Source organism: Nerophis lumbriciformis, linkage group LG01, assembly GCF_033978685.3.
Source record: "Nerophis lumbriciformis linkage group LG01, RoL_Nlum_v2.1, whole genome shotgun sequence".
In the NCBI taxonomy this organism is placed as follows: Eukaryota; Metazoa; Chordata; class Actinopteri; order Syngnathiformes; family Syngnathidae; genus Nerophis; species Nerophis lumbriciformis.
This window is the reverse complement of record NC_084548.2, coordinates 28,730,001-28,757,424: the sequence shown is the minus strand read 5'-3', so window position 1 is coordinate 28,757,424 and position 27,424 is coordinate 28,730,001. Positions and strand designations below refer to the sequence as shown.

Below are 27,424 nucleotides of genomic sequence, written 5' to 3'. Positions count from 1 at the left end.
ATATGCAGTAACATATTGCGTCATTTCCAGTTGTATAATTCTCTCAAAACTATTATTAACCTATTTGCAAATTTACGGTCATAGGTAGTTCATTTCTGTTAATTCCAATCTACACTTCTGTTAAAATGTAATAAAGACTTGCTTTGCTGTTACATTAGTGTTGGGCAATGCATTGATTTTGACTGCAATGATTTTGACTGTTTGGTCATTAAAGGGAACACGCTAAAGAACACAGTGCTGGACAGACACAAACTGCAACAGACAGGACTGCAGAAAAGATCATCGGTGTCGACCTCACCCCCCATCCAGGATTTTACCGGTAAACGGGCAGGTAGCGACACTGTAAACCCCTCAAACCCTGGTCATGAACTAATTAAACTCCTCCCCTCAAGCAGGTACTACAAATCACCATACGCTAAAAAAAAAAAAACGCCATAAGAACAGTTTTCTTTTTCATGCTATCAATCTGATGAACGCTGTGAAATAACTCTGGAACTAATCTGTCACTGTGAATGTACCAACTCATATTCAAGTTATCATCTTTTTGTTTTGCTCTATTTACCACTGCACTATTATTTATTAGTCTTGCACATGTGAGTTATCTAAGCACTTGTTTATATTTTTAGTTAAACGGGAACTGCCCTTTTTTGGGAATTTTGCCTATCGTTCACAATCATTATAAAAGACATAACGACAGATGTATTTATTAAGTGCATTCTAAAGAGTAAATAAATGCGATCAAAAGTCCGCTTACTATGGAGCCTATGAGAGTCGCTCTATTCTGCCTATAATGCCCTTAAAAAAACATCCAAACACCTCTATTAAGGTTATATATACATGATGTAGGTATATATGTAATGTAGTAACAGGCACATTTATAATAACATCTAATATTTACGTATTTTGATCATTTTTTTTAAACATCACTGCAGACTTTATGAGAACCAACAAATATAATAAAACATAACTTACTGTACAATGTCTGCTGTCATTAGGATGCCGAGTGGATACGGTTAATAATGTGAGAGTCCAGTCCGTAGTGGGGCCTCTTGCATGTAGACACGCAGAGATGCCACAGACTGATGCGTAAGGAGTGATCACCCTCGGTCCCGACTTCATGTTTAGGTTATAAAACATACCATATTCTAAAGTTGATGATCTGGTGAACATACATCAAGTGCTGTGAACGCTTCAGATACCATTCCTCCTACAATAGTTAAAAGTAAGCAAAAAGCACAACGGATAAAAAATGAAGACTTGGTCTGGGCACAGAAAAGGGAGTGCCACAGAGTCAAATGGAAATGGCACAAGTCAAAGCTCCAAGTTCATTGTGAAATTTACAAAGAAAAGTTAGATCAAGGAAGAATTATTTTTCTGAAATCATCACAAACCGTAGCAATAATAAACATTTAAATTTCCCAGAAAACAAATACCTACTCTGCAGCCAGCTAGTCAACTAAAGCTAGCACATTTCACTTCTATCTTTGACAAAATAGTCGAAGAAGTCATGCACAGTCTGAGTCCATCAACATGCTTACCCACCAGATTTCTAAAGTCTGTACTCAGCAGTTTGTTATCATCTCACTTCAGACTGGAACATTTTCAAAGGCCTTAAAAACTGCTGTCATCAAGCCCCTCTTAAAGAAAAGTAGTTTTGATGCCTCAGCGCTGAACAACTATCGGCCCACAACAAAGCTGCCATTCTTGGGCAAAGTCCTAGAAAAAGTTGTATATATAAAGCAGGGGTCGGCAACCTTTACCACTCAAAGAGCCATTTTGACCCGTTTCACAAATTCAATAAAACAATGGGAGCCACAAAACTCTTTTGAAATTTAAAATGAAATAACACTGCATACAAAGTTTTTTTTTTGCTTTGTGCCATGTATAAACTAGACACGCGGCCCGCGAGACGTTATTTTGCGGCCCGCACCTTAATATGAAAATGTAATGTTAGTGCGGTCCGCGAGTTTTATATGAATGGCGCTTGACAGCGTCATATTTGCCAACCATCCCAATTTTTCCGGGAGACTCCCGAAATACAGGGCAACTATTCTATCGGATGACTGCTGATTTTCACCCAAACAACAATAATAAGGGCGTGTCGTGATGGCACTGTCTTTAGCGCCCTCTACAACCTGTATAAACAGCGTGCCAGCCCAGTTACATGTTTTATGAGGCTTCTGCAGACACACATAAGTGACTGCAAGGCATACTTGATCAACAGCCATACAGGTCACACTGAGGGTGGCCGTATAAAACAACTTTAACACTGTTACAAATATGCGCCACACTGTGAACCCACGCCAAAAAAGAATGACAAACACATTTCGGGAGAACATCCGCACCGTAACACAACATAAACACAACAGAACAAATACCCAGAATTCCATGCATCCCTAACTCTTCCGGGCCACATTATACACCCCCGCTACCACCAAACCCCGCTCCCCCCCAACCCTGCCCCCGCACATCAACCCGCTCCCCCCCCCCACGCCCCCCCCCACCCTTCGTGCGTCCAGTGAGGTGGGCGGGGTTGGGAGGGGGCGGGGTTTGGTGGTAGCGGGGGTGTATAATGTAGCCCGGAAGAGTTAGGGATGCATGGGATTCTGGGTATTTGTTCTGTTGTGTTTATGTTGTGTTTATGTTGTGTTACGGTGCGGATGTTCTCCCGAAATGTGTTTGTCATTCTTGTTTGGTGTGGGTTCACAGTGTGGCCCATATTTGTAACAGTGTTAAAGTTGTTTTATACGGCCACCCTCAGTGTGAACTGTATGGCTGTTAAGTACACAACTAAGTATGCCTTGCAGTCACTTACGTGTGAAGGGCAGAGCCCGCATACAACACGTGAATGGGCCGGCACACAGATAGTGTAAAATTGGACGCTAAAGGCACTGCCATCACGGCACGCCCTCGATATTTTTGCCCCGGGAGATTTTCGGGAGAGGCACTGAAATTCGGAAGTCTCCCGGAAAAATCGGGAGGGTCGGCAAGTATGCAGCTGAGCCGCATCAGAGTGATAAAAGAGCCGCATGCGGCTCCGGAGCCGCAGGTTGCCGACCCCTGACCTACAGCTTAATGATATTCTCCTGTATAACAAGGCAAGGCAAGGCACGTCAAGTGATAACAATGTGTTTGATACATTCCAATCAAGCATTAGGCCCCACCACAGCACTGAAACTGCTCTGACCAATGTGACAAATGATATCTTCCGGAACACAGACACAGGAAAAGTTTCGGTCTTGGTTCTGCTGGATCCAAGCGCTGCCTTTGACACAGTTGACCATACTATCCCAAAATTAAAAAAAATATTTCAAGATCATTGAATGATTGCATTTTGATTACACTTCTAATCAGACAAAAACACTGGATGGCTGTGTAACAATATCAATACAACATATATGTTTTTTCCTTTTATTGGCTTTGATTTAAATAATTTGGTTGTTACCCTTAAGCCATTCTGTGTCCTGGAACTTTTTTTCCTGAATTTGTAAACCGTAAGAAAAACGACAAAATATATTTTTGGTAATTAAAAATATCAATCTAACCACTCTAGTATCGACCAAATATTGATTTTAATGTTTGGTATCTTTACTGTCGATGTTTGTTTCGATCCACCCATCTTTGTTTACGTTCAAGTGCTAGCTTGTGGTTAGCTTATCCTCTTACAGTGTGTAGTGTAGCATGTTTAGCTATTCCTCGTCCCCCTGGGATGATACTTGTGAGAAACATTGTTTATTTGCCACCATAGAGGCAAGGATTGCTGACTTAGAAGTGGATTTTCAGTGTGCAGGGAAGTTAGCAGCTAGCTAGTATGCTACACTGCATTATGGCATACTTGCCAACCCTCCCGATTTTCCCGGGAGAGTCCGGAATTTCAGTGCCCCTCCCGAAAATCAACCATTCTCTCGAATTTCTCCCGATTTCCACCCGGACAGCAATATTGGGGGCGTGCCTTTAGCGTCCTCTCTCACCTGAAACCTTCACCCTTTAACGGCCGCATGCTGTCCTCATTCACGTCCACTTTTCTTGCATATAAACAGCGTGCCGGCCCAGTCACATAACATCTATGGCTTTTGGAACTCAGTGCACACACAACAACCTTTCTGGATTCGATAAGAGATTCGATAAGGAAACGGTTCGATAAGAGGATTCGCTAATGGCATCGGCATTGATAATTTCTTAACGAACATCATCCCTATCCTTTACTGGGCGCCGTTTCCGGCCGGACAATAATGACGGTTACACCTCGAAGTCAAGCGCGGCAATCATAACAGAAGAAGAAGGAGACGAAGCAGAAGAAGAGACATGGCGACGACGAGTAAGAAGAAGTACGCTTGCAAGTTCCAAAATGATTGAAAAAAATAATTTCAGTTAATCCAGGACAGCTCGAAGGGGAAGGGGTATGCTGCCTGCAAATTTTGTAGATCAGACTTCTCCATTGAACACGGTGGCCGAACGGATATACTCATTCATGAACGGTCAGAGAAGCACAAGGCTGCGGCAACGCAGCACCAGTCACAGCCCAGTATCATACTTGCCAACCCTCCCGATTTTCCAGGGAAATCAAGTATTTCTTTTATATATATATATACATATACCGTATATTACCAAATAAACGCCCTTGTGCAAATAACTGCCCATGTCCTAATAGCCGCCCGGGGTCTGACCCCATTTTGTGAATTAACCGCCTCTTCCTAATAACCGCCCATGTCCAAATAGCCGCCCATGGGCTGTTATTTGCATAATTTAGATTAAAATCATATAGATTTCTTTAAACCCAATTTATAAGCTTTCATTTTGTTATAATGTATGTTAAGGCTATAGCACTGTATTGGATCAGGTTTGCTCTTGCTTTTATGCATATTTGAAATAAAAATATATCAATCAATAAGCTAAAAGGAAAAGCAAAGGTGCAATAATTCTGGTAATTACGGTAACAGCAGACGTTACGTGGGGATTCTGGGTAATCAACATATTGCAATGGGTCACCGCATATCGCGTAACACACACTCAACGACAACAACAAACCCACGAGGAAAAGTTTCAACATGGCAAGCAACAGTAGCAGTGAGTTGAATGAACAGGATACCGGTACACCACAACTGATAGACGGGAATACTTTAAGGGGTAAGAAGAACAGTAAGTTTGACTTAAAGTCCAAGCTAGCGGTTGTGAAGTATGCGGAGCAGAATTCTGGTTTGGCAGCGGCCAGGCAGTTTAACATTGACCCAAAACGTGTACGAGAATGGAAACAAAAAAAGGGAGAACTAATATCTCAGTCGGCAATCGATGGAAAACGGGCTCGCTTATCTGGTGGAGGTAGGAAGAAAGTGAGCGACGAGCTTGATGCTAATTTGTGTCAGTGGGTACATCACGTATGCTGCTTTATTTAAAACTTGGAGTACTGTAGCCTTTATTTTATTTAAGTGACAGTATTATTGTTCTGTTTTGATGGTGGGTTTTATACTTGACTACTTGGTACCATCATTATATTTTTCCCGGTAGGCTGCTTTATTTAAAAAGTTTATTTATTTTTAGTATTGGTATTCTATTTGACAATTGTTGCACCACTGCCATGTTAAGGCCTTGTTGATCTCTTGTCTTTTGATAGCCTACCTCATGTTGATCTCTTGTTTTTTCTGTTTACAATAGCTTTTACATTTAAAGTTTTTTGTACGAAAAAAAAATACTGAACAGTAACCATTGTAACCAAATAATGGCCTGGTGCAGGCTGGTGCAAAAATAAATAAAAGCCTTGTGCAAGTAACCGCCCATGTCCTAATAGCCGCCCGGGGTCTGGCCCCATTTTGTGAAATAAACGCCCGGGCTACTATTTGGTAATATACGGTATATATATATATATATATATATATATATATATATATATATATATATATATATATATATATTCCCTAATTCTGAGGTCTCAAGGTTGACAAGTATGCGTTAAGGAAGTGTTTGTTCGCTTGTCGCTGTCAAATTTGCACACACAGCTAGAATGTGTCATCAATGTGCATTATCAGGATATAACAATAAGTGATGTGATCGGTATTGGTATCGGCCAATCTCACTCATGGATGATCGTTATCGGAATCAGCAGCATAAAGCTGTGATCGAAAAATCCCTATACAATAGTATTAAAAACCATTGTCTGCCCAATGTATATAATTTATGTTGTATACTGTTTATATCAAGTGAAAAAAAGTTTTATGTATGGACTAGTATTCACATCCAGCCGAGAAAAGCACTTTTCCTGCCTATTGTTTGTGAATTGTGGATCCCGAGGAGTATGGACGCTTTGGAGAGATATTTGTAAAACACATTTTGCCTTGTGCCAAACAAACCGTTTGAGATTTGCCATTACTGGTGACGTATGTTCATTTGATATGTCAGCGAGCTTTTTCTATTTGTAATGATATGTTAGCGATGTAACTATACACTGTCTATTGTTTATTTACAGAGATAAACAGGTTACATATAAGCAGGGATGTCTATTGTCGTGTACATGATGTATACCGTCTACTTTTAGCCCATGTATTTATAGCTTTATGACACAGAAAGGCCATAAAGAAAGCTAATAAACTAACCTTTGAGATGCTTTTATTTAAGTCCTCTGTTCTTAAGTTTTTTCTTCTTTGCTTTACTCCCAGCCTGGGTCAGACGCAGGCTCGTACATGTATGATCGGATGTTCAAATGTTCTCCTGTTGTCATGTTATAATATAATTCTAATTTATGATATTGTAATTTATGAGAATTGTACCTCCAAAACTACAAAATTGTTGGAGAAACAGTTGCAGTCAGCTGGAGGGGGCAAGGCATAGAGGAGCTCAATTGCATTTAAAAAGACGGCCCCCCAAACCACTTGTTTTCAGGAGACAGTCAGAAAGTGGCTTGAAGATGCAAAATTGATGCATAATTGTAACCAAAGCACCACCATTACTGGTTAAGTAGACCACAAGGAAGTTAAATGTAAATTTAAATCATATTATGACCCCTTTATATACAAAGTCTGTCCACTCATTTTGTCACTACAGTTTTCCTTTTGAACATGCATGATTGATATATTTCATTGGGAAGGTGAAGAGTTACTAAACGATGGAAGAGTGACTATGTTTCCATCCACTAAATTAGTCACATTTCTCAAATAACTTGTCCGTTAAAAAAGCATTCTACAACCCATAATGAAATGTGGTCGGCCCTAAGAGCTGTGGAATACTCTGCCTCTCAATGTTCGAACTGCTCCCACAGTGGAGTGTTTTAAGTCTCGTCTCAAAACCCACTTTTATTCTCTGGCTTTTAACACTACGTGAGTTGTGTGGTCCTCTGTTGTCCTCTGTGTTTTTAAAATTTTGATTTCTATTTACTGTTTTAATTGGTTTTACCCTTTAAAATCGTTTTTAATCATATTTATTTTATATTGTTTTTAAATGTTTTTAATATTATTGTGCAGCACTTTGGAAACATTTTGTTGTTTAAATGTGCTATACAAATAAAGTGGATTGGATTGGATTGAAAATGTGAAAAAGTTTTTTTGTTTTTTTTTGCAAATGTATTAAAAATTAAAAAATTAAATGCACCTTCAGCAGCAATTACAGCCTCAAGTATTTTTGAAAATGATGCCTCAAGCTTGACACACCTATCTTTGGGCATCTTTTGCACATTCCTCTATGCAATCACCTCTCTAGCTCCAACGGGTTGCATGGGAAGAGTTGGTTTTCATCCAGGATGTTTCTGTAAATTGCTGAATTCATATTTCCCTCTATTCTGACAAGTCTCCCAGTTCCTGCCCTGAAAAACATCCCCACGGCATGATGCTGCCACCACTATGCATGACACCTGGCTTTCACGCCAAAGACTTCAATCTTGGTCTCATCAGACCAGAGAATTTGGTTTCTCATGGTCTGAGAGTCTTTCAGGTACCTGTTGGCAAACGTTTTACTAAGAAATGGCTTCTGTCTGGCCACTATACCATACAGGCCTGATTGCTGGATTGCTGTAGAGATGTTGTCCTTCTGGAAGGTTCTCCTCTCTCCACAGAGGAATGCAGTAGCTCTGTCAATCATCAATCAATCAAAGTTTATTTATATAGCCCTTAATCACAAGTGTCTCAAAGGGCTGCTCATCGGTTTCTTGGTCACTTCCCTGACTAGACTAAGATAAATGCAGCACTGTACAGAGACCAACTGAATGAAAACCAAAGCTTCCCATCCAACCGGTTAGAGCTTGAGAGTTGCTGCAAAGAGGAATTGGCAAAAAGGAATGTGTGAAACTGCTCAAAGATAGGTGTACCAATGAAAAAAAATGAAAGTATTCCATTTTGGAATAGGGCAGTAACAAACTGTAAATGTGGGAAAATATTAAGAGCTCTGAATACTTTCTGGATGCACTGTAGTCTGTAAATACCCTTATCAACCGCATACTATTCATTTTAATTTATTTGCACTATGTATATATTCCAGGCATGTTATATCATGTATATGATGTACATCAGACACTCAATGCACTGCTTGAGCACTTCTGCTTGGATGCTAACTGCATTTCGGTGTTGTGTACTTGTGTCAGAACGTGGATCTTGGGGTGTTGTGTTTTCCCGGAATGCAAAGGAAAGTTGGCGCGGGCAAGGCGTGAATGTAAGTACATGATTTATTTTTAACTCTAAACTACAAAAAAAAGGTGCAAACAAAAGGCGCGCACAAAGGCGGAGATAAACTTGGGCTAAGAAACAAAAAACACTTAGACAGAAATTATGGACAAGAAAACTACACTTACTGTGATGTGAAAAGCATGAAGACTATGGCATGGAATACAAGCATGAAATAAGTCAGCACAGAGCAAATCCAGAATGTCAGGGGTAAGATAGGATAATGTCACCAGGCCGACTGCCTGGCAACAACAAAGCTTAAATACTGGTGACATGATTAGTGAAAACAGGTGCGTGACTCAAAATGTGAACACGTGAGACAGGTGCGTGACATGAGGATGTGAACCAGGTGAAACTAATGGTTACTATGGTGACAAAGCAAGGGAGTGAAGACAAGAACTAAAAAGTGTCCAAAAACCAAGCAAAACATAACTAAACTAAACATGATCACAGACATGACAACTTGTGATGTGCAATGAGAATAACGTTGAATCTAATCTAATCTAAAAGTAGCGCCAAATGTAATAAAATGTATTTGTTGTGGGCCGCAATAAATAAATGAATGGAAAACACAGAGAAGACCTTTTCATGTGCTGTGAAGTGATAACACACATTAGAGGGTATACCTTTGCAGGTTTTGTCCCAGTAGCTCGGATTCATGTTGGGGAAGAATGTTGTACAAGTCGCTTTCCTCCAGTCTTCGTTTGTGGCCAAGGTGCAGCAATGGGCTGAGCCAGCTGGAACATAATCCATCATTAATACAATGATGTCACATGACTTCTTGTTTCTACTTTGTTCCTCATAATTGTCGCTTTTTGTATTCCCTCCTGAAATGCCTTACGTATTGTGTCAGGCGGAGCAACAAGACACGCCTGCAGCTGCTCTTCAATAATCACGTTCTCACATTAGACAGATTAAAAGGTGCTGGTTTGTTCCACTTCTTCAACTTCCACGCCACATTGTTGCTGGTCAAGAACTGAGAGTGTGGTCTTCCTTCCTAATCTTCCCCCAGCTTTACGAGTAATTTGAGATACGAGCTGTCTCTTGGCTTTTTCTTACACTTTAAGTTTCCATCATAATTTGAGATAGGGGCATTTCGGCTGCCGGTTGAAGTAGTATATGTCCACAGCTGTATTTTAGATTTGATCTGCAATTGTATGGAATTGAATAACTTAATGTAATTTTTTTTAACCTGCTGTCACTTTGCCTTAGCCTGGGGACAAAATGAGCTTGTACTGAAGCTATATCTGGCTTGTGCAATATATGTATTGTGCAATGTCCCTATCAAATGAACAGCCAGCCAGAGATTGACACAATCCTGCCCTCCAACCACCAGAACTGAGAACATTAAAAAAAGGATGACAACCACCAGATCGAAAAATGCAACCAGTAAAAACATGTCCCAACGTGGAACAGGACTCGGCAAAGTGGTGAGACCCCAGTGCCGTCAGGCTGCCCCACAAACCTACTCAGTGGCCTAGTGGTTGGAGTGTCCGCCCTGAGATCGGTAGGTTGTGAGTTCAAACCCCGGCCGAGTCATACTAAAGACTATAAAAATGGGACCCATTGCCTCCCTGCTTGGCACTCAGCATCAAGGGTTGGAATTGGGGGTTAAATCACCAAAATGATTCCCGGGCGCGGCCACTGCTGCTGCCCACTGCTCCCCTCACCTCCCAGGGGGTGATCAAGGGTGATGGGTCAAATGCAGAGAATAATTTCGCCACACCTAGTGTGTGTGTGACAATCATTGGTACTTTAACTTTAACTTTAAACAGAACTCAGCTTCCACACCAAAACAACATTCACACAGTGGACATTAATCCATGAAAATATGGTGAAGCTGCCCAACGTGTTATTTTCTCCTGACCCTGCAAACTGGGCAAGCGAGCATTAGCCTTGCTCACTCCGGCCAGTCACTCCAATACGTCTGTGTGCAACAAAGCAATTTCCTAGTTCCTAAATGACAGATACATTGTTGCCATATCCATGGATGTGAGCACCAATTGATTAAATAAATGAGGAACATTTATATCAGCACAAATTCCTTCCACGCAAACGCCGAAAGAAACTTTTCAATCAATCAATCAATCAATCAAAGTTTATTTATATTGCCCTAAATCGCAAGTGTCTCAAAGGACTGCACAAGCCACAACGACATCCGCGGCTCAGATCCCACATCAGGGCAACGAAAAACTCAACCCAATGTGGCAACCCAAAGAAACTTTAGAAAAACAAGACTACATTTCCTGCAATGCGGTGCATTTCTACACTATATTTTCCCTTTAGATGTATTCTCATCTACCAACCTCTTTCGGCTTTCTTTTTGACACTTACAAGTAGAGATGTAATGGATCGGTTCGCAGCTGAGTGTGAAGCGACTGGGATGAGAATCAGCACCTCCAAGTCCATGGTTCTCGCCCGGAAAAGGGTGGAGTGCCATCTCCGGGTTGGGGAGGAGATCTTGCCCCAAGTGGAGGAGTTCAAGTACCTCGGAGTCTTGTTCACGAGTGAGGGAAGAGTGGATCGTGAGATCGACAGGCGGATCGGTGCGGCGTCTTCAGTAATGCGGACGCTGTATCGATCCGTTGTGGTGAAGAAGGAGCTGAGCCGGAAGGCAAAGCTCTCAATTTACCGGTCGATCTACGTTCCCATCCTCACCTATGGTCATGAGCTTTGGGTTATGACCGAAAGGACAAGATCACGGGTACAAGCGGCCGAAATGAGTTTCCTCCACCGGGTGGCGGGGCTCTCCCTTAGAGATAGGGTGAGAAGCTCTGTCATCCGGGGCGAGCTCAAAGTAAAGCCGCTGCTCCTCCACACCGAGAGGAGCCAGATGAGGTGGTTCGGGCATCTGGTCAGGATGCCACCCGAGCGCCTCCCTCGGGAGGTGTTTAGGGCATGTCCGACCGGTAGGAGGCCACGAGGAAGACCCAGGACACGTTGGGAAGACTATGTCTCCCGGCTGGCCTGGGAACGCCTCGGGATCCCCCGGGAGGAGCTGGACGAAGTGGCTGGGGAGAGGGAAGTCTGGGCTTCCCTGCTTACGCTGCTGCCCCCGCGACCCGACCTCGGATAAGCGGAAGAGGATGGATGGATGGATGGAAGTAGAGATGTCCGATAATGGCTTTTTTGCCGATATCCGATATTCCGATATTGTCCAACTCTTAATTACCGATTCCGATATATACCGATACTGATATGTACAGTCGTGGAATTAACACATTATTATGCCTAATTTTGCTGTGATGCCCCGCTGGATGCATTAAACAATGTAACTTTACCATGAATTGATTAACGTGGACCCCGACTTAAACAAGTTGAAAAACTTATTCGGGTGTTACCATTTAGTGGTCATTTGTACGGAATATGTACTGTACTGTGAAATCTACTAATACAGGTTTCAATCAATCAATCATCAAAAACAAGGTTTTCCAAAATAAGAGAACAACTTCAACTCCAGTTATGGAAAAAAGTGCCAACATGGCACTGCCATATTTATTATTGAAGTCACAAAGTGCATTCTTTTTTTTAACATGCCTCAAAACAGCAGCTTGGAATTTGGAACATGCTCTCTTTGAGATAATCCTGATACCCACTACAACTATGGGAAATACTATACTTTGACTTTCACAAAGTGCATTATTTTTATTTTTTTTAAACATGCCTCAAAACAACAGCTACAAAAACAATGAAGGCACACAGCTTCAGTCCAGAGTATACTAGAGCAGTGGTCCCCAACCACCGGGCCGTGGCCCGGTACCGGTCCGTGGATCGATTGGTACCGGGCCGCACAAGAAATAAAAAATAAAAACTTTACATTTTATTTTATTTTATTAAATCAACATAAAAAACACAAGATACACTTACAATTAGTGCACCAACCCAAAAAAACCTCCCTCCCCCATTCACACTTATTCACACAAAAGGGTTGTTTCTTTCTGTTATTATTATTTCTGGTTCCGACATTATACATCAATATGGATCAATACAGTCTGCAGGGATACAGTCCGTAAGCACACATGATTGTATTTTTTTATGACAAAAAAATAAAAAATAAAAATAAAATACCCCCCCCCAACCGGTCCGCGGGACAAATATTCAAGCGTTGACCGGTTCGCAGCTACAAAAAGGTTGGGGACCACTGTACTAGAGCATACTTGCCAACCTTGAGATCTCCGAATTCGGGAGATGGGGGAGGGGGGGTGTATATTGCAGCGTCCCGGGAGAGTTAGTGCTGCAAGGGGTTCTGGGTATTTTTTCTGTTGTGTCTATGTTGTGTTACGGTGAGGATGTTCTCCCGAAATGTGTTTGTCATTCTTGTTTGGTGTGGGTTCACAGTGTGGCGCATATTTGTAACAGTGTTAAAGTTGTTTATACGCCCACCCTCAGTGTGACCTGTATGGTTATTGATCAAGTATGCCTTGCATTCACTTATGTGTGTGTAAAAGCCGCATGTATTATATGACTGGGCCGGCACGCTGTTAGTATGGAGAAAAAGCAGACGTGACGACATGTTGTAGAGGACGCTAAAGGCAGTGCCTTTAAGGCACGCCACCACTGCCCCCAATAATGTTGTCCGGGTGGAAATCGGGAGGATGGTTGCCCCGGGAGATTTCCGGGAGGGGCACTGAAATTCGTGAGTCTCCCGGGAATATCGGGAGGTTGAAACCGATACCGACACCAAAGACTATAAAAATGGGACCCATTTAGGGCTGGGCGATATATCGATATGCGCGATATATCGCGGGTTTGTCTCTGTGCGATATGGAAAATGACTATATCGTGATATTCGAGTATGCGTTCTCACGCAGTTGCTTTTAGCTGCGGGCATTACACTACAGGCTCTCCTCGCACTTTCCTGTGTCTCGTTCTCACAGACAGCAAGCGCAGCTTCTACACACATCACATACTGTCACGACATACGTCACATACGTATACACCCTCGCGCAGCAAAGAGGTAGCAGCATGGCTAACGTTAGCTGTGATGCTAGCGGTAATACGAGCGAAAGAAGGTGCGAATCTGGTAACAAATGAAGGAATGATTAATTCCCCCAAAAAACAGCATGGGGTCCATCGTCTGGCGGTGGTTTGGCTTCAAGTGGGAATATGTCGAACAGACAACCGTAATTTGTCAAGTGTAGGACGAAAGCGTTGCTATAAAAAGTAGCATTACTGCTAATATGTAGCATCATTTGAAAAGTCACCTGCTAGAGAATGAACAGTGCTTACTCCGCATGACAACATCTCCGTTCGGTGCCACACGCCCACACCATCAAAATGCCGAGGCAAACATTTCCAGATCAACACCGTATGAAAAAAATAGTGATTTTTTTAGTTGTGATTTCCTTCTCTGCATGAAAGTTTTAAAGTAGCATATATTAATGCAGTATGAAGAAGAATGTTTTAATGTAGACACATAGAATCATCATACTGCCGTGATTATATGCATCAAGTGTTCATTCAAGGCTAAGGCAAAATATCGGCCATATTGCCCAGTCCTAGACCCATTACCTCCCTGCTTTGCACTCAGCATCAAGGGTTGGTATTGGGGGTTAAATCACCAAAAATGATTCCCGGGCATGGCCACTGCTGCTGCTCACTGCTCCCCTCACCTCCCAGGGGTTGAGCAAGGGCATGGGTCAAATGCAGAGGATAAATTTCACCACACCTAGTGTGTGTGTGACAATCATTGGTACTTTAACTTTAACTTTTAACTTCATATTTCTGCTCCTCATGAGCCATGTCTTTAAAGACTTGATTTTTTTTTTTTTTGCCAACTGTCTCTGCATTTGGTTCTAATCCAGAACTGAAACATTACATTTCTAAACCTAAAAGCGTTTTAGAAGAGCGGGACTATTTAGGGGATCATCCTGTAGATCTTACATCACGTGAATAAACTCGATTGTGCCACAAGAAATGGACTAGTTTAGAGTGGTGGTTCCCCAACATGCTCCTGGCATATTTCCAACCGTGTGTTGAATTGCAACATTTGCTTCAACGTGTACAGTACATCAAGGCCGACCCAGCAATTAGGCGCTGACTTTAGCCTTTGTACGTTGGATTAAACGCTTCGTTGCTTCCAGCGCTTCCATGCTGCGAATGGCTAACCACTGCCAAAATGAGTAAGAGGTATTTGCCATCGGACAGATGGTATTTCTAATGCACCATATGTATCCCGACCAGTACAGAAAGTATGACAGGAACTACGTAAAGTACAGAAGGACATTAGCATGCTGGTTTGCTAAACCTTTTCAAATCCAAGGATGCTGGATCAACTTTGGTATTCTTCACAACACTATAATTAATCCAATTTATGTCGCTTGATTTACACCCAAGTCTTAATTCGTTATTTACATCTTTACAAAATGCCGAGGGCCAATAAAAAGGTGGTGTGGGTTAAAAATGCCCCCGGGATGCACTTTGGACCCCCTCTAGGGAAATAAGAAATGATTTCCATTGTGTAACGACTCAGCGACACTGGTTGACTTTGCCACCAAACGGAATAGCTTCGATTAGTAGCTACTTTGCATTGTTGCACAAAAGAACAACAACATATGTTTATACAATCAAATCTGTTGTATTGAAATAAATTCCTGGAGCTTTTTTCCTCTGAGCTTCTCACGTGGTTTGCTTTCAAAACGTATCATCATGGGACTGCAAGTCTTTGTAAGTTGTTCATTTAAACTGTGTTATTATTGAATTATTGTACAAATAACATCTTTAATGATTTTAAAAGCAAGAGTTGGTTGCACACATTTGTTCTCTTATTTCTACAGGGTTGAAACAACACAAACATGTTGTAAAAACAAACATACACCCCTATTAGTATATGTTTGAATGCTGCTTAGCAAATTTCATCTCAACCAGACACTTTTTGTACCATCAACAAACGTCTGTCAAAATTATGTGCGAATATTTAACACATTTTCCAGATACAATTAATAAATTATATTTCAATGTTTTGTTTTCTTTGACACAGAGCTAATTGTTCAGTTGCAACAGTTTATTGTGTCCAGGTTTTCAGTCATCAAGATGTTGATTTCAGGTGAATTTGAAGGTAATATTCTTCATGATTGCATTCATTTAGTGCAGTATACCAGTACCACTGACAGTAAAACACATCCACAACATGATGTAACCACCATAATTTACAGTTGTTAGAGTTCTTAGCTTTAAAAATCTAACCTTAAAGCCAACAAAAATATGTTTTGTCTCGTCTCAACATCAAACATGCAGAACTTATTTGCATGTCCATGTGCATATTTTAGTCCATCTTATAGGGAGGGGAACTGCACTTTTTTTTTTAAATGTTGCCTATCATTCACAATATTATGTAAGAAAAGAACATATACATGTTTAATGCATTCTTATTGGCTATCAATAAAGCAAATCGTAGTCCACTATTGCACCCATAAAGCCCCCCCAAAACCACCAACAATACTTCATTTACATGTTGTGATCTGCAAATTAATCAAATATTAGCGATATTGTTAATGTAAGTGCTAACGCAAAAGAACTACTTTCAGCAGCGCTGTGATCACAGAGAACTTGCTCATGTAACTATTGATATACGGAGCTGCTGCCTCACCTCTGAGTCGGTGAGAGTTAATTCTATATAATAAATGATGCATCTTACTTGCATAGTAGAAGGTTCTAGCCATAAACCGAGAAGTTGGTTAACTTTGACATTCAATTTAAAAGAGAAAGACACAAAAAGATGCTTGCTTCATTTGTTTGTTTTTTTGTTTTACCTGCAAGGCGATTATGAATGATTCTTTATCCAAATGGGAAGATATAAACATCCCATTTGTCATCATCCCAGTGAGAACAGACATTGTACAGTAAGTGTTTGTTTTAGTATGTTCATAATTTGTATTTCTTATTTAGCACTTAGCAATACTGCTACTTGCTGGATCTGTTTATCACTCGGCTTCTAAAACGTGTAGCTCATCCTCCTTGTATTCAGGCTCAAAAATTACAAGATTCTGGATCACCATCATCATGATTAGTAGTTGTTGAAGGAAATATTCAATGTTAACAGGGGTTTTTTGATGTTTTTAGAGCGCTTCATAGGCGAAATAAAGCGACTCCCATTACCTCCATTGTTAACTGACTTTTGCTAAAGTTTATTTACAAGTTAGAATGCATAGAAAAAGAAAAACATATGTGTGCCTGTCTTACATAAGGATTGTGAAATGAAAGGCAAAATTCCCCCCCCAAAAAGTGCAGTCCCCTTTAAAAGTGTTGATAATCTTTCTGGGTGACACAAGTATCTTCAATGTACAAAGTAATATTTCATACTTTTGTTCCAACAGTTTACACTGCATGGTAAAAATGAGTCTTGCTGCTTCGTGGATTGTTCCTGCAAACATTCTAACTAATGTACTTTGTGAGTTTGGGTCTTCTTCAAATGAACCCTTTAATGTATACAAAGAGAAAATAACAGCTGCATTCAATCATAAACTTAAACTAGAAACGTATAAGACATAGCTGACTGTCTGTTTGCAGTATCTATACAGGAGTATGTATTATTCTGACCTTGTGTGGATTAGAAGAAATCCTAAATAATTTCAAACGTGTGCACCAATATCTATTCTATTTTTTTTTTATTTTTTTTTACAATTATTTAAGGTGTACTTTTTATGACCATTCCATGCTGCAAAAATAGTTGTATTTATAGTTAAATTCCCCAAACGTTCATAAAAGAAAGACTGCAAAGTAATCCATCAATAATAAAGTTAACGTATTGATGTGTTATTTATGAAGCATATAATACATTCTAAACGTGACCATGCAACTGCCATGTAAATGAGATAAAACTGTGACACATCATCAAATGACATCTGTCATCTGGTGCTGTATACAAATACAATGAACTTGGCAGATAAATACAATAAATGATTAAGAATGCCGCTCATAAAAGTATACTGTATAGAAAAAATACTACATTAATTGTTTAGTAGTTATGTAGTTTTAGTAAGGAAGAGCAAATAAACATGTGTTGACATTGACAGTAAGGAATACTCACCACATAAAAAACTGAGAAAAAATCCCCGCATTTTGCAGCGGATTAAAATGGTGCACCTTCTTCTGCGGGAACATTTGACTTTTTAAAAGTAGATCTAAAAGGCAAACTCTTGTGAACTTAACTAAAAAGTTACGAACACGCTGTCAAGACTGCCTTGTCTACTTCGCTGACATCTCGTGAACCTCAGACTCTGTGCTGTATGCATTTGACGTGTCCCCGACCGTGGATTCCACCAGCCACATATCCACTAGTTAACAAAAACAGTTTACGTTTATTTATTTTATTGTAAATAGAATATATATTCTATCGACATAATTTAAGATTTAAACGATTATAGTTAGCGTGAAAGTGAGCGGTGATCTCATAACGCCATTACAGCGAAGAGCTCTTGAAGGCAGCACGTAAACAAGCTCCTCCTATGGTAATAATATGGTCACTGGTACATGCTGACGTAAAAAATTATAATAATATTAGGCGCCGAGCACAGATCAATAGCTCATTGATAATATTGTTTTATAGTTATTTAACACCAAAACATCAATGCTACGATTAACATCAACAAAATGGGACTATTTGTGTGGCGTATTCATGTTTTTCTTTCTGCGCATGCGCCAACGTAATCTCGCTGGCCTGAAATACACCTATATGGGCCATTCTACCGAATTGGTTCGAAGTGAGATTGGAAATATTTTAAAATTTGTAAACTGCTTTCTCAAAACTTTGTCCCTATACATATTGTACATTATTTGAGGTGCACATTATTAAAAAAACAACACTGAATTTATTTGTATTTTCAGAATATGTGTCCTCACCCCAAATGTATCACTACCGAGTCAAAACTTTCAAAAATGAATAGAAAATATGTTGTCACTTTGTTAATATCAAGCTTACTTACCTTGTGTAAAGATTATTTTTAGAGTTTTTTCACAATAAAATCCATAAAAAAATAATTTTCAACAAATTGTCTTACTTCAATATATGACATTCTTCAAACTCGACATGCTATTGATTTCAGAGTTAATTATTCATGAAATTGAACATACATGAACCATTCAGTATCAAAATATTTTAGTTTCAATTTACTTCCTTTTCTTTGAAAAACAGAGTGATTCAGTAGTGACTGCTAGGGATGATGTTTGATAAGAAATTATCGAGTTCGAGCCCATTATCGAATCCTCTTATCGAACCGATTCCTTATTGATTCTCTTATCGAATACAGATAGGTTGTTGTATATGGAAAAAAACACAATATTTGGTTTAACAAAAGCTCACTTTTATTTTATAAGAAAAAAATAAAATAAAATAAATGAATAAATATTGACTGTTACCCCCGTAGAAAAAAAAATACAAAAAAAATATTGACTGTTGTTGCCCAAATTATATTAAGTGGGATTTTTCAGAAAAACAAATATATACAGTAACACAAAAACATCCTGTCTCTGTGATCACTATAGGTGAATAGCCATGCCTTGAGGCGTTTTTTCCGGTCCATTATTTTTGCTGCTTGTGTGACATCACAGGAAATGACGTAGCTCAGTCTAATGACTGAGCTACGTCATTTCCTGTGATGTTCCACAGGCATTTCTTGTGGGACAGGATTCGTTCCCAGGGATTCGAATAAAGAACCAAATATTTTTCTTTACGATAGTGGCCTCGATAACGGGAACCGGTTCTCAAAAAGGGATTCGATTGCATGGAATCGGTTATTTTCTTATCGAACGGTTCTTTTCTTATCGAACAACTGGGAGAACCGGTTTCGAACATCATCCCTAGTGACTGCACATGTTTAGTAGTGATAAGTATTTTGTTTGCAAGGTTGTATCACATTCGCATAACCTTATTGCTTAATATTAACTTATTCCATACTTGATGTTGGAAATATTGCAAAAACTTGTGTTTTGTGGGTAATAAAATGATTTATTTTTGGAGAAAACTGTTATTATCAGTAGAAAATAATTAGCCCCGTGGGTTGAGTTCAGTGGCAGCACGGTGTTGCAATTCTCTTCATCAGTTGTGTTCCATCACCTGACTACTTCCTCTCCACTACAGCTACGTCACAAAACCAATCACATGCTGATTTGTGACTTGTGACTCCCTTGCTCGTTGAAAGAATCCGGTCAACTTCTTCAGATCTAAAAAGAATATGATTTGGTCCACTTTGGCCTGCAGTGTAAACGTAGTCTTCGACCTTCAGGTCTAGCGTTAGCCTTCTTTTGCTCCCTGGCCGATAAATCATTGATGACTTCAAACGTTCCTTCTTTTCTTTTCTTCTTGGTGTTAACTGGGTCAGCCTTCACTCTTTCTCTGGATTCTCTCAACCTTTCTTTCCCACTTTTCTATTTGGTTCTGGTATGTTGACGTCTTGATTCTTTCTCATTGAACTCTACAATTACATACAAATTTGCTTGAAATATATAATTGAAACGATGATTCTTGAAAATAATCACTTATTTTAAGACTTTCTGAACACAATTACCGGCACATTTTTATTTAAAAACTATATAATTAATGGGGGTGTGGGAAAAAATCGATTCGAATTCGAATCGCGATTCTCACGTTGTGCAATTCAGAATCGAGTCTCATTTAAAAAAAATCGATTATTTTATTTATTTATTCATTTTATTTTTAATTTTTTTTAATTTTAATTTTTAAATTAATCAATCCAACAAAACAATACACAGCAATACCATAACAATGCAATCCAATTCCAAAACCAAACCCGACCCAGCAACACTCAGAACTGCAATAAACAGAGCAATTGAGAGGAGACACAAACATGACACAGAACAAACCAAAAGTAGTGAAACAAAAATGAATATTATCAACAACAGTATCAATATTAGTTACAATTTCAACATAGCAGTGATGAAAAATCCCTCATTGACATTATCATTAGACATTTATTAAAAAACAATTTAAAAAAAAGAACAATAGTGTCACATTGGCTTACACTTGCATCGCATTTCATAAGCTTGACAACACATTGTGTCCAATATTTTCACAAAGATAAAATAAGTCAAATTTTTGGTTCATTTAATAGTTAAAACAAATTTACATTATTGCAATCAGTTGATAAAACATTGTCCTTTACAATTCCATCCATCCATTTTCTACCGCTTATTCCCTTCGGGGTCGCGGGGGCTGCTGGAGCCTATCTCAGCTACAATTGGGCGGAAGGCGGGGTACACCCTGGACAAGTCACAACCTCATCACAGGGCTGTCCTTTACAATTAACAAAAATCTACTACACTGCTTGCATGTCAGCAGACTGGGGTAGATCCTGCTGAAATCCTATGTATTGAATGAATAGAGAATCCTTTTGAATCAGGAAAAAATTCGTTTTTGATTCGAAAATCGTGTTGAATTGAATTTTTTTTTAATTTTGATTCGAATCGTGACCCCAAGAATCGATATTGAATCGAATTGTGGGACACCCAAAGATTCACAGCCCTAATAATTATATACACATGTATGTATGAATAAGTATGTGTGTGTGTATATATACATGTGTGTATATACAGTATATATATGTATATATATGTGTATATGTCTATATATGTATATATATATATACACATGTGTATAAATATATGTATATATAAATATATGTGTATATATGTCTATATATATATATATATATATATATATATATATATATATATATATATATATATATATATGTATATGTAGGATCTACCCCAGTCTGCTGACATGCAAGCAGAGTAGTAGATTTTTGTAAAAAGCTTTTATAATTGTAAAGGACAATGTTTTATCAACTGATTGCAATAATGTACATTTGTTTTAACTATTAAATGTACCAAGAATATGACTTATTTTATCTTTGTGAAAATATTGGACACAGTGTGTTGTCAAGCTTATGAGATGCGATGCAAGTGTAAGCCACTGTGACACTATTGTTCTTTTTTTTTTTTTTTTTATAAATGTCTAATGATAATGTCAATGAGGGATTTTTAATCACTGCTATGTTGAAATTGTAACTAATATTGATACTGTTGTTGATAATATTCATTTTTGTTTCACTACTTTGGGTTTTGTTCTGTGTCGTGTTTGTGTCTCCTCTCAATTGCTCTGTTTATTGCAGTGTTGCTAAGTCGTGTTTGGTTTTGGAATTGGATTGCATTGTTATGGTATTGCTGTGTATTGTTTTGTTGGATTGATTAATTAAAAAAAAATAAAAAATAAAAATAAAATAAAAATCGATTTTTTAAAAATGAAAATCGATTCTGAATCGCACAACGTGAGAATCGCGATTTGAATTCGAATTGATTTTTTACACACACACACACACACACACACACACACACACACACACACACACACACACACACACACACACACACACACACACACACACACACACACACACACACAGTTGTGTGTATATATATATATTTTTTTTTACTTGTTGAACTCCTAAATGTTCATGACTATCAATATAATTATTAAACATATTATATATGCTTCTAAAGTAAATGTTGTGTTGTATAATGTATACTTTTAAGTGTATATTCAGACTTATATACATACACAGTATTGTATTCTGAGTACTGTATAGAAAAACGGGAATAGTGAATTGTGCAGAAGTGCTGTTATCTTCAACATGAACTGATAGATAGAGTTTGCATTACCTGGAATGGCCCAGTGTAGGCTTAAATATGGTTAAAGTATCACTAGAAAAAATCGCACCTCTCGACTTTGAAACATTTCTATTTCAAACAAAGTCCAAGTCTTCAATATTTCTGTCACGTTGGAACAACAACAAAAAGAACACCAACTCTTACTAGAATATATAACGAATGCCATAAATGTATCCTGAAAGTAATGATTGCCTGCTTGAAACCACGTTTAGCTGCAAGGTGTACAAATTGAAAAAGTTACACACAGACACCACTAGAGGGAACTGTAGCCCGCATTAAATAAAACACATTTATTATTCATTTTTCATGACATAATAATTGCACTAAGAACTATCCATCCATCCATTTTCTACCGCTTATTCCCTTCGGGGTAGCGGGGGGCGCTGGAGCCTATCTCAGCTACAATCGGGCGGAAGGCGGTGTACACCTTGGACAAGTCGCCAGCTCATCGTAGGGCCAACACAGATAGACAGACAACATTCACACTCACATTCACACACTAGGGCCAATTTAGTGTTGCCAATCAACCTATCTCCAGGTGCATGTCTTTGGAGGTGGGAGGAAGCTGGAGTACCCGGAGGGAACCCACGCAGTCACGGGGAGAACATGCAAACTCCACACAGAAAGATCCCGAGGCCGGGATTGAACTCACGACTACTCAGGACCTTCGTATTGTGAAGCAGACGCACTAACCCCTCTTCCACTGTGCTGCCCGCACTAAGAACTAGAAACAGTAATTTCAGATACACTCAAAGATTACATCAATCAATCAATCAAAGTTGACTTTTATAGCCCTTAATGTTTCCTGTTCTGCCGTGTGTGTGAGTGCTTGCGGTTGCTTCGAAAAAAACTAAGTATTATCTTTCTATCTGTGTGCTTCTAATTGTTTTACAGCTTTCTTTATTCCTTCCCAAACATATTAAGTAGTCTTATCAAACTTGCAAATCACCCGCTCTCTGTCTCACCACCCATCTCTCAGCTTGCTAGCTGCTAAGTTAACGAATCTAAGCGCGGCAAAGGCGGCTACATGCTAAGGAATCTGCTCCCACACGTTGCGGACACTTCTCCGAAGACAGCAAGAACTCGACTCGGTGAAAGAAACAACGCGAGTATGGCTCCCTGCTCTTTGTGCACATTTGCTAGCATTAGCTGTAGCGAGCTGACTAACCCAGTTTGTAGCAGCCCTAAGCGGCCTAGAAGCCACGGTGAACCGGTTGAAACGCATAATAGATTTAGCCCTTTTAGCTAATCCTACACCCCAGTGTACTGGACACCACACCTTAGTCATAGGGGACTCCATCACCCGAAACATAGAGTTTGGTAAACCAGCCATAAATAAGTGTATTCCCGGGGCCAGAGCACCGGACATTGACGCTAATCTTTGGGAGCTAACTCGCAACAGGCCTATTAAACACGTAAGACAGGCTAATCGCACCACTAGCTATGCAAACATTGTTGTACACGCTGTCTCCAATGACACTTGGATGAGACAGTCAGAGATTACAAAGAGGAACATAGCGAAGACTTGTAATCTCACTAGAAAGATGTCCAGGCATCGAGTACTTGTCTCTGGCCTCCTGTCTGCGAGAGGCAATGATGAGAGGTATAGCAGATTAGTCTTGCTTAACAAGTGGCTGGCTAGTTTTTGTAGAGAACAGGGACTAAAGTTTACCGATAATTGGCCCTGTTTCTGGGGCAAACCGGGCTTGCTGATGAGGGATGGCCTTCACCCTAACCGGGAAGGCGCCATCACTCAACTAGGAACATAGATTACTGGCTGAGTCACACTTGACTAACAACACTAGAGCAAGCTCGGACAAAGGCAATTACAGTGTCTGTTAGTCCGGGTGAGGGGTCCATTAAACTAAAACTAACCAGCGCCATGCTGGAAAATTTCCTGCAAACAAAGCATTTCTCGTAGAATAATACATGACTCACAATGTTTTTTCTGTAGTGACTGTGCCAGAGGTGAAAATGCATTCTACTGAGGTGGCAAATTATGACGCGGTCAATATATTGCAGCACCAAACCAATAACCTAAAGTTCCCCGTCATATCAATTCCTAGATGTGATCGAAATTATCTAAGGCGCACTACACAAAATACATGTAACGTTATTAATATCACTACTACGGATACCATTAACAAAAATTCCTCATAACAGCCCACTACCTATTATATATTTTTTTAAACATCAGATCATTGTTTCCCAAAATGTTTTTAGTTGATGAGGTCATTAGAGACAACAATCTTAACGTCATTGGTCTCAGCGAAACCTGGTTAAAACCAGATGAATTTTTCCCGCTTAACGAGGCATCTCCTCCTAAATATACAAATGCACATATTGCCCGTTCCCTTAAAAGGGGTTGCACTAATATACAATGAAAACCTTAACCTTTCCCCTAACCCAAGTAATACATATACATCATTTGAGGTGCTTACTATGAGGTCTGTCACACCGCTACCTCTCTATCTGGCTGTTATCTACCACCTCCCTGGGCCCTATTCGGATTTTATCAGTGAATTTTCAGAGTTTGTCGCTGAACTAGTGACGCACGCAGATAATATAATTATAATGGAAGATTTTAATATCCATATGAACACCCCATCAGACCCTTTGTGCGCTCCGCTCCAGACTATAATTGATAGCTGTGGTCTTACACAAATAATAAATGAACCCACGCATAGCAACGGTAATACGATAGATGTCGTCCTTGTTCGGGGTGTCACCACCTCTAAAGTTATGATACTCCCGTACTCTAAAGTAATGTCTGATCATTACCTTAAAAAATTCTAAGTTCTGACTGATTGTCAACAAGCTACTAATAACCACTGTGTTAGCAGCAGCAACATTAATGCTTTCACGACTACAACTCTCGCTGGCCTTCTGCCTTCGGTAATGGCGCCATTCCCAAATTATGTGGGCTCTATCGATAACCTCACTAACAACTTTAATGATGCCCTGCGCAACACCATTGATAGTATAGCACCGCTAAAGCTAAAAAAGGTCCCTAAAAGGCGTACCCCCTGGTTTACAGAATAAACTAGAGCCCTTAAACTATCATGTAGAAAGCTGGAACGCAAATGGCGTCCGACTAAACTTGAGGTTTTCCATCAAGCATGGAGTGATAGTTTAATAACTTATAAACGCACGCTTACCTTAGCTAAAACTAATTACTACTCCAATCTCATCCGCCTCAATAAAAACAATCCTAAATATGTGTTCAGTACAGTAGCATCGCTAACCCAACAAGGGACTCCTCCCAGTAGCTCCACCCACTCGGCTGACGACTTCATGAATTTCTTTAATAAGAAAATACAACTCATTAGAAAGGAGATTAAAGACAACGTGTCCCAGCTACAACTGGGTCCTATTAACGCAGATACGAATGTATGTACGATGGATATTGCCCTTCAAAACAGTCTCTCTCTTTTTGATAAAATTAGAGGGACTCCTGCGACGTGTAAATGGGACAAAACAAACAACATGTTTACTTGACCCACTTCCTGGTAAATTTATCAAGGAGCGGTTTGTAATATTAGGACCATCAGTGCTAAATAAAATAAACATATCCCTTTCCTATGGCACTGGTCCCCTAGCATTAAAAAATTTGGTTATTCATCCTCTGTTTAAAAGACCTAATCTCGATCCTGACCTCATGGTAAACTACCGGCCGGTGTCCCACCTTCCCTTTATTTCGAAAATCCTTGAAAAAATTGTTGCACAGCAGCTAAATGAACACTTAGCTTCTAACAATCTCTGTGAACCCTTTCAGTCCGGTTTCAGGGCAAATCACTCTACTTAGACAGCCCTTGCAAAAATGACTAATGATCTATTGCTAACTATGGATTCTGATGCGTCATCTATGTTACTGCTACTTGATCCTAGCGCTGCTTTCGCTACTGTCGATCATAACATTTTATTAGAATGAATCAAAACACATATTGGTATGTCAGACTTAGCCTTTTCTTGGTTTAACTCCTATCTTACTGACAGGATGCAGTGCATCTCCCATAACAATGTGACCTCGGACTATGTTAAGGTAACATGCGGAGTTCCACAGGGTTCGGTTCTTGGCCCTGCACTCATCAGCATCTATATGTTGCCACTAGGTGACATCATACACAAATATGGCGTTAGCTTTCACTGTTATGCTGATGACACCCAACTCTACATGCCCCTAAAGCTGACCAACACGCCAGATTGTAATAATAATAATAATAATAATAATAATGGATTGGATTTATATAGCCCTTTTCTAGACACCCGAAGCACTTCACAGAGAAGTGAGAACCCATCATTCATTCACACCTGCTGGTGGTAAGCTACTTTTGTAGCCACAGCTGCCCTGTAGTCACCTGGAGGCGTGTCTTAATGAAATTAAACAATGTATGTCCAGCAACTTTTTGCAACTCAACGCTAAGAAAACAGAAATGCTGATTATCGGTCCTGCTAGACACCGACACTTATTTAATAATACCACCTTAACATTTGACAACCAAACAATTACACAAAGTGACTCGGTAAAGAATCTGGGTATTATCTTAGACCCAACTCTCTCATTTGAGTCACGCATTAAAAGTGTTACCTAAACAGCCTTCTTTCATCTCCGTAATATCGCTAAGATTCGTTCCATTTTGTCCACCACCGACGCTGAGATCATTATTCATGCATTTGTTGCGTCTTGTCTCGATTACTGTAACATATTATTTTCGGGTCTCCCTATGTCTAGCATTAAAAGATTACAGTTGGTACAAAATGCGGCTGCTAGACTTTTGACAAGAACAAGAAAGTTTGATCATATTACGCCTATACTGGCTCACCTGCACTGACATGTTTATTTGCAGAGATGAACAAGCTGCATATAATGCAATATTTTTTCAATTATGTACTTAATAATTTCCAAAAGGGAGACAGACATGTGGAATACCATGTGCAAGGGCAGCTATCTGGCACTGACAAAGGAAGTGCCAGAACAATCCTTTGAGATAGTATGAAACCTCGGTTCTGAAGTTGTTCTTCTTCGCTTTCCTCTTGCGCTGGATCCTACTCAGGCTCATCCATGTACGGTTAGAAGCTAAAATCCTTCACTGTCG

General features: G+C 39.6%; 1 protein-coding gene across 1 annotated transcript in view; it reads right to left on the bottom strand.

Moving 5' to 3' along the window:
- The window catches only part of LOC133618217 (ATP-binding cassette sub-family C member 4-like), a 115,981-nt gene extending 97,989 nt beyond the window's left edge, over positions 1-17,992 (bottom strand). Inside the window, exons 1-2 of the mRNA XM_061978659.1 lie at positions 17,671-17,992; positions 9,269-9,379 (exon numbers count right to left, since the gene is read on the bottom strand). Coding sequence (XP_061834643.1) covers positions 9,269-9,379; positions 17,671-17,744 — 185 coding nt within the window. The 5' untranslated portion in view covers positions 17,745-17,992. The remainder of the gene's footprint in view (positions 1-9,268; positions 9,380-17,670) is intronic.
- Between the last annotated feature and the right edge of the window lie 9,432 nt (positions 17,993-27,424).